Genomic DNA, 14,446 nt, shown 5'->3' on the forward strand with positions numbered 1-14,446 from the left:
CATTTTCATATAATTTGTAGTGAAAAGAGTAAATTGACCATGGAAGAAAATTTTAATTTACAATGAACCAGTTAGATGAGTAATAATTCCAATCAATAACGAAAAGTCAGTAACTTCGTATTCTTAGTAACATCATATATCTATGTGATCTACAATAAGAAATTTAAACGACAATCACATTTTCTTTATTCACGGAGAACTAATTATTACGTAATTACAATTTATAAATCTTAATATTATACTATACAGATTTAGATTTAGAGAGAGACATATTGAATAGAATTAGAACTTAACTTCCTAAAACAAAAATAAAATCTTTTAAAAAATTAAATAACATTGATAATAATAAAATAATAATAAGTTAAAAATTACCATATATGCATACGTTAAAAAGCTTAAGAATAATAAGGATATTACCATATTATATCAAAAAGCTTCATGGTAATATCCTTAACATATATACATACGTTAAAAATTAATCAAGAATGGATAAAATAAACTCTAAGCTTACCTTTTTTGCTCTTCATATAAAAAGCTTCATAATAATTATCCTGTTTAAAAGGATGCTAACATATATACATCAAAAATAAAGATCATGGATGGATAAAATAATAGGAAGAAGATGAAAGAGAGAGAGAAAAACTACATGAAACCCTCCAAAAAGGTATAAGAAGATATGAAAAAAATACTTACATGAAACTCCAAGGAAAATGTCTAAGAAGGTATGAATAAATAGGGAAATGAATTGTCTAATTGATTACATGTGATTAAGAATTTAAAAAAAAACTGACAATACGTGGATTGCTGGAAAATAATGCACATTAATTACACTACTATGTATTTAGATGTTACATATTTCCTTTTGGAAGGAAGAGTTAAATGTACTAAAGGCTAATAATAAGGAAAGTGAATAATTGTTTTTAAAGGTTATTGAATAGAAAATGAGAGAAAAAAAAATTAAAATTCTGAAAATTAAAATAAAGTAGTATACTGATCAATGAAGCATGCCACATCAGCGTGATTTTATTCAGCTTTATATTATATATAGATTTTTTTTAAACGGAGAGAGTAAATTATAGTACAAATGTGACAGTTTTTAAATAACATGTGTTATGTGTAGGTACGTAATGAGAGAGTAATTAATTAGTAGGACCCTTTCGTCGTTACTTGCAGCTCTTGTTAATCCTGATTCCTCCTCTTCCTTATCAAGGTCACACACTCACTGTGAACTCGTAATCGTGTTCATAGGGCTAACCAATCGACAGAATTAAATCAACAAAATCAGATCGAACCGTCGGCATCTCGCCGGAAATAGATCTCCGTCTCACGAATTCCGAGCACTTTCTCCTGGTACCTATTCTCGGTCTACATTTTCGTTCTCCTTTACCTGAACGTGTAGGTGTATATTGGTGTGAGGATAAATTTATGTGTATACTTTCTCCTTTTCCGCTAGAGATGCTATCACTTTTTTTTTGTTGTTTTATCTGTATTATTATTGTTATTAGTAGCAGTAGTAGCTAGTTTTGCTAGCTCATATCACATGCTTACTCGGCTTCGTTTAGTTTTCCGGATATTCATATGTTCTTCCATTGTTTTTTTTGTAATTATTATTAGTATTCACTTTTGTTGCCACTGCTTGCACTTTTTTGAGTTCGCTTATATTGCGTTGTTTCCTGAATTGATTCAACATTAAGAAAATCTGATCGTTGAGGGATTAGGAGTGCTATTTTATTGCTTACGTTGTTACTCGATAAGTCGATATTACCAGTTAGAAGTTTGTTATATTCTGTCTGTTCTACAATAAGATGAAAGAAAATTTGCGGAATGTGAGTTTTTTTAAATGTTTCATAGCAAGTTCTTTTGGTGAGCATTGCGTTAACTGCAGTCTGGAGGGGTTGATTGGCAAATTGAGTCTGTGTATGTCCATAATATTAGCTATTTCCAGATAGTCTTATGGAGTTCCCTGGCTTAGCAGGATACTCTTATTATTTGCATCTGATAGATTGCCAAGTTGTATTTTGTAATCTGTGTCATCTTGTGCATGCATTGGATGACTGCAAGTGGATATTTCTAAATTGGCCATTAAAGGATGTTTCATAGTGTGTGTTGCGGCAAGCTTTTTACCTTTTCATGGAATTCCGTGCCATTAAAATTTATAATTTTGTCGTTACATTCATTTTTTTTTTGAAGTTAATATAATCTAGGTTTACTTGTTTAGTGCTTGCTTTGATTTATCAGGTTGTTTTGTCGTTAGAAAATGAAGACTCCTTCTGATATTAGTAATTGACATTTGACACACATATCTCCAGACTTTATCAGTCCATGTTTCCATTACGGCATAAGCAGAAAAAAGGCTGGTGCATTACAATCATTGTTAAGGAATGAATACAGCCGTTGAGCTAAATTTTCACCTCGTAACTGCACAGATCTCCTGGATCCGAGTTTATTGATTTTTGGATTTGAGAGACTTACATTGTAATATAGGGAGGTGGAGCGATTTGAATCACCAAGTGACTTACAATGATGATCAGCAAAGAGCTTTTATTGACTTACGTTTATCTCCTTGTCTATATCGTGCTTTCATCAGGAGTTATTTTGTATAACAAGGTATGTGTCTTTTTCCAAGTATTTCATGATTGCCTTCGACTTCATTGGATTCATGGATTGTTCTTTGTCAGTTAGAATATGTAAATGTCTATAGCTTAAATGCATTTAAGCAACCTCAGAAATGAAAGAAAGAAATAAAATAAAATAAAGGGAAGTGAAAACCACAATTATATTAAAATTGTGGTTTAAGCGATCTCTGAGAAGAACAACCAAAGTGACAAGCTGCTACCATTTATTGCCATGTGCTTCCAAGGAAACTTAGAGGGGCCAGGGGTCACTTACATTCTTAGGAAGCCAAAAGGAGGATAGTAAAACATGCATGATGCAACTATTTGCTGCTGGTCCAAAATCAACTGTCATAGCCATTCCTAACTGAATGGAGAAAGACACAAGTTTCATTACTTCCCATTCAACTAAACAAACACCCTGAAGGGAAGATTAATTCTTTATGAGGACCCAATGTTTTTCATTCGGGATATAATCTGAGACTGATGTCAGTATGAGCAAGCTCTTACACGAGGAATTTTAATAATAAAAAAGAAATGAATAATAAATAGGGCAATATGAAAACCAACGATGTGGACACTGCACATTGTTGATTCAGAATTGGTCTCATTTGGCAGTAGAAGGTAGAAAATTCTTGTTCAACTATTTTGCAGTGTTTGTTTGTAATGCATAAACTATGAGGCTATATTGTTCCTGTCGAATAAGGGGCACATGTTTTCAAATTTGCACTTCCTCACTCCTCTGCGTCCTTGCTGCACAAGCAGACTAGTGTCTTGGCTTTTCCAATAGCATGAATTATAGGAGTGAGCACACAGCAGGGCTTGACTTACAAACTTCATTTGTTCAAAACACATCCCAAAGATTGACTTTTATGCATCTGGCCTTTTACTCCACCACCACAGCTGGCACAGGTCTTGGTGGGTGTTTGTTTTTTTCTTTTCTTTGTATATGTTGCATTGTAAGCTACGGGAGAAGTTTCCTTTGGATATATTTTATCTCTGACTTAGTTGTAATTCTTTTACTTTTCAATATCATCAATACAAACTAACAGTTTTCTTCTGCCATTTATATTATGTTTTTGCAGTGGGTGCTTTCACCAAAATATTTCAATTTCCCACTCCCAATTACACTTACCATGATACATATGGGCTTTTCAGGCTTAGTAGCTTTCTTTCTTATCCGTGTCTTCAAGGTATGGTAGTTAAGAATTACTGAATTACATTGACATTTTTCTCTTACACTTACTCATATTTGCTCTTCTGGATGATGACTTCTTGCTACTCAATTATTGTTGACATTGTTGTCGAAATGCTTGCTATTTGAGATTGCTAGGTATAAGTTGTGTTTCTACCAGGTTGCTTTCAGTAGGTTAGCATATTATATACACAATTGATATGATCCATGTATTAAAACTTAAAACTTAAAAGGTCCAGGATTTTCTTCAGATATTGTCACATAATTATTTTGTTCTGATGTTATTTCATTCATATTATTGTATCTATTAATACATCATGATCATTCAGCATCCTGATAACATCATCTTGTCTAATCAAACTTTAGTCATAGCAGGACAAAAGTCTCCCACCCCACCCCCCAAATACACACAAAATACTTTTGGCTTCTTCGTTAACTGCTGAATGACTTCTAATTTCTTGATTAATTATCAGATACTCCTTTTGGTCCTTTATCTTTCACTTCACGTAAAAGAATTTGGTCCAAAATATTTGTTCGGCAAACCAACAAGACATTAATTATTATTCTTCCAATTGGGAACTTACTACTCGAATAAGGCATGCAGTCATTAATTACTCAAAGATAAAGGTAATTTAGTCAAATACCCCTTATGATTAATGCTATTAAATAGTTTTCTTAATGAGTGTGCTAATACCTTAAATCTCAAAGAAAAAAGGGAGTAGAAGATAAAGGTTAAGCATTTCCGTCTCTCTCGTTAATGCATTTGTGTTGCCCTGCGAGAATAGAAGTGCCTTGCCTAGTGTCTTTTCCGACTAAAACATTCATAATTATTATAAGCAGATTGCTTCAATACTTTGATAAGTTAAACTATTTCCATTGAATTGATTTTAGGGATCTAGACGAGAAGCCTGGCAATTGTTTTACTCTGACTCGGCAGTTCCGTGATCCTATATAAATATTACACGAATAATTTTTAGCCAAACAAAAGCTAAGCAACTCATGGAATTAGGGTCTAATGTTGTATGCTAATTTGAAAGGAAAATTCTTGGACAGATTTTTACTATGTTGGATTCATCTGAGCACTTATTGGTCTATTTTGAGGTTCATCCCTAGTCACTCTTCGTCAGGATCTTTAACATTGTTGATGAATTCAATCTTTATTTGAGGAAACTACTGTGCTGTTGATAATTTATTCTCTTTTTGCACTGCTCTTTGGCCTTGGAGAGATGCTTGAGGCCATGCAAATGAACTTCCATGGAGAATTTGTTAAGTCTCTGTTTGTGTAGTAAAAGGATTATTGGTGTATGGTCGTCTTTAGCTTCTGATTTTGGTTCATTTTTTTACATTATCTGAATTGGCAAATTAATCTTTCATCTCTGATCTTAGTGCTTTGATTCTCGTATTAAGTTTCATCCAGTTGCTCCTTTTAATTCATGATTATCTTTTGCAGGTGGTGTCGCCTGTCAAGATGACTCTTGAAATGTGAGAATTGCATACTTTAACTGCTTTTACTTTGAAACTTATCATTGTTCTCATATATCCATTTATTACCGAATTTTCAGATATGCAACGTGCGTTATTCCAATCAGTGCTTTCTTTGCTGCAAGTCTTTGGTGAGCTCTCTACTTTGAGGAGCTAAAATACTTGTTGGCTTTTCTTACGGGTTCTGTCTTTCATGATCACTTGTGACTTGTTGGTATTTATTCGTTTGGAAATTGGAGAGATTCCTATTAGACATACTCTATTATATTTTTCTTCATATTCAGCTACAGCTTAATATACTGTGCTACTAACAATGTTATGTCATAAAGTTTGACACTTTTGACTATTGATATTCCATATGTAGATACGTCACTATTTCACTCTGGGTTGCTCAAGTCAGGTGGAACGGAGGTCACTAATCTGAACTAATTGAAGATTTTCCGCAATTATGAAAGCTTTCGTATCTGCAGTTCTATCCTGTACATGGATGATCAGTTTCTCTCATTGTCTGATCAAACCTAATTTTGATGTTTCCTAAACTTTGGACATTGCTTGAGTTCACATTTCACGTTTTCCCCACAAAACAAGAACAACATGTACATACTAGCAGAAATGTTCAACATTAAGAACAATGAGATTTTGAATCTTTGGCTTGAAATTGCTAAACTGCTTTACCTGCTGAGATGAGTACCTAGAAATAAATGAGACTTTCTCTCTGTACTGGCTATCTCCTGGATGCTTTCATTAATAATAATTTACAGTTATAAATAGAAAAGGCCCGTATCTGATCAATTGTTACAATATAGATGGAATCAATCTACTCACACTTGTTATTGTTTAATTCTCTTTTGCTGATCCTTTTTTTGGTATCGTTGTAGCTTATTTTTAAAACCGTGTTAAAAAATGTAGGCATTTCATATTTCAGGTAAATGTGAATAATAATAGTTTATTTCAGACTTCAGAGTTATCCTACACCTTTCTACTTGTTTATGTGGTGGGTGGATCATTTAGCTTCTCGTGATCCTTTCTTTGCCACTTCTTATTTCTGTACTAAAGTAAAGATGAAAGTAAACCTAGGCTAGAAATCGGGATGATGATAAAAATGGTGGACACCTCCATCTGTAGGTCATTACTTTTTAAGAGATGACTATTGGATGGGTAATATGCATGCTCCCTTTCCTGCATTGTACCTGCATCACACCACGGCGAAAATTTTCTACTAACCTCTGCTGACCCTACAAGCCCATATGGGGGTCGTCTTATAACAAAGAGGGTACTCTCTTCTTTGATGTGTGCTATACTATTGTGTCTTATTCCTTAAGGAGTGATCCATGAATGAGCCACATGGCGATACCCGCCAAAGAAAGGGGCCTTTCATACTCAAAAAGAAAGGGGCTAAACCTCTCTGAATGTCTTTCTTGAGCAAGAGCTGAAGTAGCTCCTAATAATATTGCTATTTATCCTATAACCGAGATCAAATACATTGTGTAAGGTACAACTCCGAAAAGAGGAAGAAGCCAAGCTACAAGAAAAATCCCTGCTGCTTTTAATTTTTTATAGATATTTCTTTTTCCAATTTTGATAATTTTCTTTGATCTTTTCTAAATCTTCTCCCACAAATAATCTTTCAATTTCAAAGCATTTTCTTAAAAGATAAAGAACTGCATGCTTATGTGTTTAGGCAAAACATGTATAGCATTATCTGCCTTGCGAATCACTCTTCTTACCTATTATACCCCTCCCCCAGAAGACAAAAAGAAAAGAAAAATGTATCATCCTGTACAATTGCCATCTATTATTCTCTGTCTGGCAGTGTAATTGATCTTTAACTTCTTTGTCTCCTTGTTACTCACACTCGAGGTTCTTAATTTCTAGGAGAGAATTATGGTTGCGGATGATTTGTGTATCAGTTAGTGAGTTGAGGCTATGAGGTTAAATTAAGTTTATTGCTGAAAGGTGCATATTTTGTGCTCACAGGTTTGGCAACACCGCATATTTGTTCATTTCAGTGGCCTTCATCCAGATGCTCAAAGCTCTGAGTATGTCATATACAGTATTCTTTTCTAGTTACAAATTCCTGTGCTTGGGAATCTACTGAATGGCTGTAGCTTTCTCTGTATTGAAATCACAGTGCCGGTGGCCACATTTGTCATGGCTGTTATTTGTGGAACTGACAAACTAAGATGCGATGTATTCTTGAACATGTTTTTGGTCAGTGTTGGTGTTGTAATATCCTCCTATGGGGAAATTCACTTCAATGTAGTGGGCACAGTTTACCAGGTGACTGGGATATTTGCTGAGGCTCTTAGGCTGGTGTTAACTCAAGTTCTTCTCCAGAAAAAAGGATTAACACTCAATCCTATCACCAGTTTATATTACATAGCTCCATGCAGGTATTCTTCAATCTTCTAAGGTTGACTTATCTGTTTACATTTGGTCAAGCCCATTTTTTGTTCCAGTCTATATGATGAGCGAGAACATGGATGTAAATGATTCCAAGCCGCCCCTGTGTTGGAATCAGAGGGAAAGCGATAGCAGGGAATAGTACCTTCCTGAGATTGGTATCTTTTAATGGGTTGGAGTAACTTCTTGATTGCTCCCGACTACAGTAACTGCTGATACATTTATATCATCCTACTGCCGTAAAGTCTGTTGAAATGTGAATCACACTATCTAAAACTTAAAGCTGTAAGAGGAAGGACAATTTTATAGACTTATTTTTTTATTTTAGTTGTACAGTAGAATCAGATATAACAGACAATGAACTTTGACATTGGACCGGATCATTCATTTGTTAGGATCTGCATAAACAATTGAAAAAAAAGTTGAAAGGTCTTGTGTCATGGTTGGTTGTAAACTAGGTATAGAAAAATGATGGATTTTATTATGTACTGTCGTTTTCTGCTGTCTTGCGTAAGTAGATATATCATATGTGTTTACAAACAACGACAATGTTAAAACTTCAACCGATCCTCTGGTTCCAACAGCATGTGTCTGCTGCTTCTGGGCTGACTATGGCACTCTGCCTCGTAACTTTTTTGTTATTCCACATTTTTTCCTATTATTTACACAGGATTGTACTTAAAGGACTTAAAAAATAAGGCAATATAATATTTTCTTGCATTATTTCTAAAAGGATATGGTTTCACATTGCTTTATTCACTTTAGAACTCCGTGCTTTGTGACGGATAGGCTTGCAACAGTAGGGTTATATTTCTTATACCATAACTTGGATAATATACTTTTAAGAAAAAAGAGATATTACAATTAAATTTCTGTTAATATGTTCTCGTGTGTATAAATCTTTCCTACATGCCATGCATAACAGCAGGAGTATATCTTGGCATTTATGAAGTCAAAAAAGTGTTGTTGATGCTGACTAGTTGGATAGCTACTTGCTACTTTGATTGTGATAATTTTGGTAACTGTTATGTGAATGGCTTCCTCTATACATAGAGATAGAAGGATTATCTGTATGCTGTAATATGCAATGGATGTTATACATATTTGCTTACATTTTCTTCCAAAGTGAGGTAGTTTCTATAAACTACTGGTTTCAAAGGCAAACATTTTATGTTTTCGCAATGAGTGAGTATTTTCCTGTATGTTAAATGTCTGTCTTCAGTTGTCTAGAGTCTCATGCAAGTGAATATTGTGCTGTTTCTTGAGGTACTCATCATTTTATGTTTTATTATGCAGCTTCATCTTTCTTTTTATTCCATGGTATCTTCTGGAGAAGCCTGAAATGGAAGTCACGCAGATACAATTCAATTTTTGGATTTTCTTTTCAAATGCACTTTGTGCACTTGCTTTGAATTTCTCAATTTTCTTAGTGATTGGTAGAACTGGTGCTGTAACCATTCGAGTGGCTGGTGTCTTGAAAGATTGGATATTAATTGCCCTTTCAACCTTAATTTTTCCAGAGTCAACGATTACCACTCTTAACATTACAGGCTATGCCATAGGTAAGCTTATTTTTCCTTATTTATGGGAACTTTCTGCTAACATGCACCATATTGATGAAATTTTGTTTTGTGTAGCATTATGTGGTGTCGTGATGTATAACTACTTGAAGGTCAAGGACGTACGAGCATCCCAGCTTCCTGTAGATACTATGTTAGATCGAACAGCTAAGGTCAGATTTTGTTCTGACTTTCAGACTATGGCTTCGTTTTCAGTTTTTATATTTCATTTTTTTTCCCATTCCTGGTCTATTTTCTGATTTTCCAAAGGAACATAAGCATATCTGAATGCTTCTTTTGTTTCTTAGGGAGTTGATGTTTCTTGTCTCAAGCAGCAAAACTGAAATATAAAACAGTTAAAATCCTAATGTGTTTACAAGAGAAAAGCTGCATTATAACTATTTCATATGTGACGGATGCTTATAATCGCTAATGCCAGATATGGATAAGCTTTCTGTATATCTTTTGCATCTCCCCCTTTTTCCCCCTTCCTGATTGAGGTCAAGAATATTATTGGCTTCCTCTATTGTTTTTAGGTCTTATCGATTCATGTTTTGTGTCGGTCAAGGGTGGATTTTCTAACCCAATTGTTTACCGTGCTCGTCATATTTGAAATCAAAGAAGCTGAAAAGAAATGTATCTGATTATGTCACATTCATCCTAGGATGTAGCATAGAGTCAATGAAGTTGGTGAAAGCCATGTGAGATATGAGTTCAAGTTTCAGCAAAGAAAAACACTAGGTGATTTCATTCCGACCTGCCTCAGTGTTGGTACAGAGTCCCAGTATACGTAGTAGTGGGAGGTAGTATGTACCTAGTTCCTGGTGAAACAGTCGAGGTGCACTATTGAATATTTGACGGTACATTTTGTGTCTTGGCCTGGACACCAACATTATTAGAAAAGGAGGTCACCTGACTGCTTAATTGACTGTCTTTCAGTGTTGAAGGATATTTAAAGCTGGCTTAAGCCCTAAAGCTCGGATAAGACATTGTGTCACTTAAGCTGTGCTTCAGTGTAGGCCATGCACTAAGTCGTTCCCATGAATTCTATCTCGAAGCGATACTGAACAACAAATAAAATTGGTAACTAAGTGTATTAGTTAAGGAGAACATTATAAATGCATTTGTCACCTTTTTCTTGAACTACATATATATTTCTTCTTTTTTCCCCTTCATTGGACCTTTTCTTACTAAAGCCCACGCCTTGATTGTGCTTGAAGTCCCAATAGACCTCGAGTGCTTCTTAGAGCTTTTCTCCTTTGACAACACTGTTGTATTTGTTAATCGTGAGAGTTCGACTTTCATATAATTTTCCTTGGAATTATAAGTATGTCTTACCTGTACTTAACCTTCTACAGGAGCTTAAGATGGAAAAGAAGTCATCTCATCTGTACTTGCCAGATGACAATGCTGATCTTGGGGGGAACAGTACAAAGAATGACTCTTCAGATCCAATGGTGGATGAGGAAGCACCTTTAATAACATCAACTAGGATCTCTCATCTTGGGCGAAGCAACCTCTCGTCGTGAGCATTATAAGTTTCTTCAAATCTCATTTTTTGGTGCAGTTTCAGTTGTCAGATTATAGATCAAACAGATTGAAGAGAGCAAGTCTTGTATACACCATCCCACCATTTTGCCAGGAGTTGTATTTCTTTGCAAAGTGTTAGTGCTATTAATACTTGTAAGGTCATATGTTGTAATATTTTAGGGCTATTGACGTTCAACAAACTGTTATTCTTTTATTCACATTACACACTCAAGCATATATGCATATCACCTTCATACATGCAATTTGGGTCGTGCCTTGGCAATCTAGAGTTTTAATGTGTTTCAGCTGAAAACCACGGTATTTACCCAAAGTAATTACATGTCATAGAAGGCAAGGCAAGTTGAATAAAAACATTTTTTTAAAAAAAAAAGTCTGTGGCAAAATTAGCCTATAAAAATATGACCAATCTGATTCATCCCTACCTGCTCATTTGACACCCCTCGTCGATTCTGTTGAAAGTGCGATTTAGCTTTAAAAGCTCTTTTGATATTCTAGTGAGTAGGTCACCAAATATGAGCTATTCTGAACTTTTTCAAGAAAACTACAACTATTCGAATACAACTATAATTTTCACAACTTTCTTTTCTTTTCAACAATCTTTTCTTCTTTCAATTTCAACTTGACTTTCGTCAAGCAGAACAATTTTGATATTTGATTTTTTCGTTTTTTCATGTAACCAGCCATTAGCTGCTTAGCATCAGTTGTAGAGACAACAGGTTAAACTCTGTTTAAGAAACGTATATAAGCAGCTCTTTAGTGTACAAGCAATTTAGTGATCGCATTGAATGCGTGGTGAAAGTTGGTTGAAGATGATGTTACGCAGTACTTAGAACCAGTTTTGAAGTGGATGAATTATAAAAAAGTAAGGAAATGAAACGATTCTTTGTTGAACTATATCATAAACTGATCTTCCCCTCAACACCATCTAATAATTTTTCTCTATTCCTCTCATATGTCGTCATAACGCACTGATCACTTTTAGGTATGTCTTAGAAAGATAATCAATGTAATGGAGTTTCAGATACCACCATAATGTTTCGAGTTTCACAATGTGAAATTTAAAACTCCATCACATTTTCAATTACATGAGAGTTGAAAAGTGGCTATTTGTGAATTTTAATGTATAGGTTTGTATCTTTTTTGTCTCATATGGATTAAATACTGGGTCTGGGGCCCAGAATTTCCCAAGCCTGTACACTTAACTGATTTGGAAAACACAGGATAAATATATATAGATGAGGCTGAAAACCATCATCTTATCCACTACCATCTCATCAAAAAAAAAATTAAGAAATGCAACCATTCTTATATGTTGTTAACTAGTCATTATTGTTCAATAATAGCAACTCATGGAGGCACAATTGTGGTGCAATAAAACGTACAATTGTATAGGTAATTTCCCACTGAAATCCTTGCACTTTTTCCTGTTTTTATCTAGTTAAAAACAGTGACTTTCTTTTTTATGTATTATTATTGAAAGTGGAATAACTTTGTATTATGCAACAAGTTAGAATCTCCATATTGATTTTGGAAATGGGTTGTTGTCTCGGGTCTCAAGATCCGGAGACGTATATACCTTGCCCTAAGCAATATCAGAGATATTGACTCCGTTTTTTTTTCTTTTTACTAAATATGTATTCATAAATCACAAGTAAAATGAAAAGATAGGTTATAATATGAAAAATGACCCTTATTATTATATCGATGTATTCAATTTTTCACTTCTTCAAATCTTGACACATTTCGTGTATGCCACTAATTTGATCTCTTGCTATGTATGGTTAGTTTTTTTGAGTTGACATGTATCTAAAGTTCGTTTTCTTGAATATTTAGACACATTCCTATATATTCTTGAATTTCGAAATGAATTGTTATCTCATTGAGATAATTCTCACTTTGTGAACATCCCAAAAAAATGAAAAAGGACCTTGTACTTGTAGTAATTAAAGTAAAGTAAGACAAAAAATGTTTTAGTAATTGTAACTTATATTTCATATGGCAGGGACAGAGACATGGAGAATTCAACATCCACTTCAACTTTTACATACAAATAATTGGCAGCAACCTATTTTTCAGCCTTTTAATTCCTCAATTTCCCACAGTCTGACTTTTAGACACATCCACCGCAATGGAATAAAGGTATCTTTGTCAGTACGCGAAATTCACTATATTTGTCTTTCGTTGATAGTTTGATTGAATCATATTTTTGTCGTTATTTAATTGGGTTAAAAATATTTCTATTTCACACAAAACTTAATCGAGCATAGTTAGAACACTAATACGAACATATTTAAACCTACACACATATTATTAGTCCAATTTCTAATTCGTAAATGCAAATAGTGAATTTAAATTAGAAATTCTACTAAAGATGTAATAAACATGAGTCCGGAGCCTAAAGTGTATAAAATATTAACAAAAATTCTAAAATGGTATATAACATTTTATATTAACCAAAACAGCAAAATCGCTGGAACAACAGCGATTTCCTCCGCCGAAAAAAATAAAATCGCTGCTACTGCAGCGATTTTGCAAAATATGATTTTTTTTTAAAAAAAAATTAAAGAAAATCGCTGCCTTAGAAAATTTAAATAAAATTCTTTTTAAAAAATCACATTCTGCAAAATTGCTGCAGTAGCAGCAATTTTGCTTTTTCCGGCAGAGGAAATCGCTGTTGTTCCAGCGATTTTGCCGTTTTGGTTAATATAAAATTTTATATACCATTTAAAATTTTTGTTAATATTTTATACCTTTTAGACTCCGGAATCTAACAAACATAATGTCAATAACCAAGAAAATACATGCATTACATTGCTTCAACCTACTAAGCATCTTTATATTCAATCAAACCACCAAATTCCATTATTAGATTCCATCAACTTCCATAACACACCCTTTAACTCACTATCTCAAAAAAAAAACATTTTTAGCGGCAATAAGTATTAACATTAATTAAGAATGCTAAATTTTTTTTACCAGCATTAGTTAAGTGTCATCTAAACCAATGTCACTAAACTAAAGACTTTAGAAACAATATATACAAAGAGTGTTAATTGCCGCTAAAGTTACATAAAAATTAATTGCAGTTAACAATCATTTTTATGTAGTGACGTGACCGATGAAAATTATTTAAAACTTCACTTCTATTCATCTATTTGTTTCCAATCTGTGTTATAAAATCAGAAATTACTGGTTCTAATAAATCATTCAGAAACACGAAGTAACTGAGAATTTTTATAACCAGTAAATAAGATGAACAGAAATAAAATAATTTAATCTGTAAAAACGTACCAGAATCTGGAATACTCTTATTGAAAATTTAGGAAGAAAATCAAGTCCACTGAATTCACAGTGTCCCCTTAAGGAAATTATTCCCCTCTAGTATCCGAGGTTTGATTTGGAATATAACCTCCCAGGGTAAAATGATTTTAATCAGTAGAGTATAGATACCAAAAACTCTACTGTCAGCGAATCAATCCACAGCAGGAAAGTACACGAAGAAAAAATGTGATTTTAAGAAGAAGGAAGATCAGAAAATTCGTTAGTAATATTCTGAAGACTGAATGGTATTTATAGGCAAGAAGAATATATTCTGAAAGGTTGCAACCCTTTCAGAATTAACACGACCATTAATGAAAGGTTGC

The 14,446-nt window shown here is 33.8% G+C and overlaps 2 protein-coding genes across 4 annotated transcripts in view; both read left to right on the forward strand.

Annotated features, from left to right (window-relative positions):
• Positions 1-1,135: 1,135 nt before the first annotated feature.
• LOC107008684 (probable sugar phosphate/phosphate translocator At3g17430) lies at positions 1,136-11,044 on the forward strand. Of its 3 annotated transcripts, none has more exons than XM_015207820.2 (10): positions 1,136-1,350; positions 2,239-2,607; positions 3,698-3,805; positions 5,258-5,289; positions 5,370-5,420; positions 7,267-7,328; positions 7,421-7,682; positions 8,989-9,254; positions 9,330-9,424; positions 10,610-11,044. In XM_015207820.2, exons 2-10 carry the CDS (start codon positions 2,521-2,523, stop codon positions 10,778-10,780), a joined length of 1,134 nt encoding a protein of 377 aa, XP_015063306.1. In that variant the 5' UTR covers positions 1,136-1,350; positions 2,239-2,520; the 3' UTR covers positions 10,781-11,044. The 3 variants fall into 3 exon arrangements, with proteins under 3 accessions (XP_015063306.1, XP_015063305.1, XP_015063307.1); XM_015207819.2 differs by having other exon boundaries at positions 2,310-2,607; XM_015207821.2 differs by having other exon boundaries at positions 2,485-2,607.
• Positions 11,045-12,038: 994 nt separating this feature from the next.
• The window catches only part of LOC107010824 (protein CHLORORESPIRATORY REDUCTION 7, chloroplastic), an 8,803-nt gene continuing 6,395 nt past the window's right edge, over positions 12,039-14,446 (forward strand). Inside the window, exons 1-2 of the mRNA XM_015210096.2 lie at positions 12,039-12,194; positions 12,805-12,941. Coding sequence (XP_015065582.1) covers positions 12,152-12,194; positions 12,805-12,941 — 180 coding nt within the window. The 5' untranslated portion in view covers positions 12,039-12,151. The remainder of the gene's footprint in view (positions 12,195-12,804; positions 12,942-14,446) is intronic.

The sequence above is a fragment of the Solanum pennellii genome, chromosome 2 (assembly GCF_001406875.1).
Source record: "Solanum pennellii chromosome 2, SPENNV200".
NCBI classification, from domain to species: Eukaryota; Viridiplantae; Streptophyta; class Magnoliopsida; order Solanales; family Solanaceae; genus Solanum; species Solanum pennellii.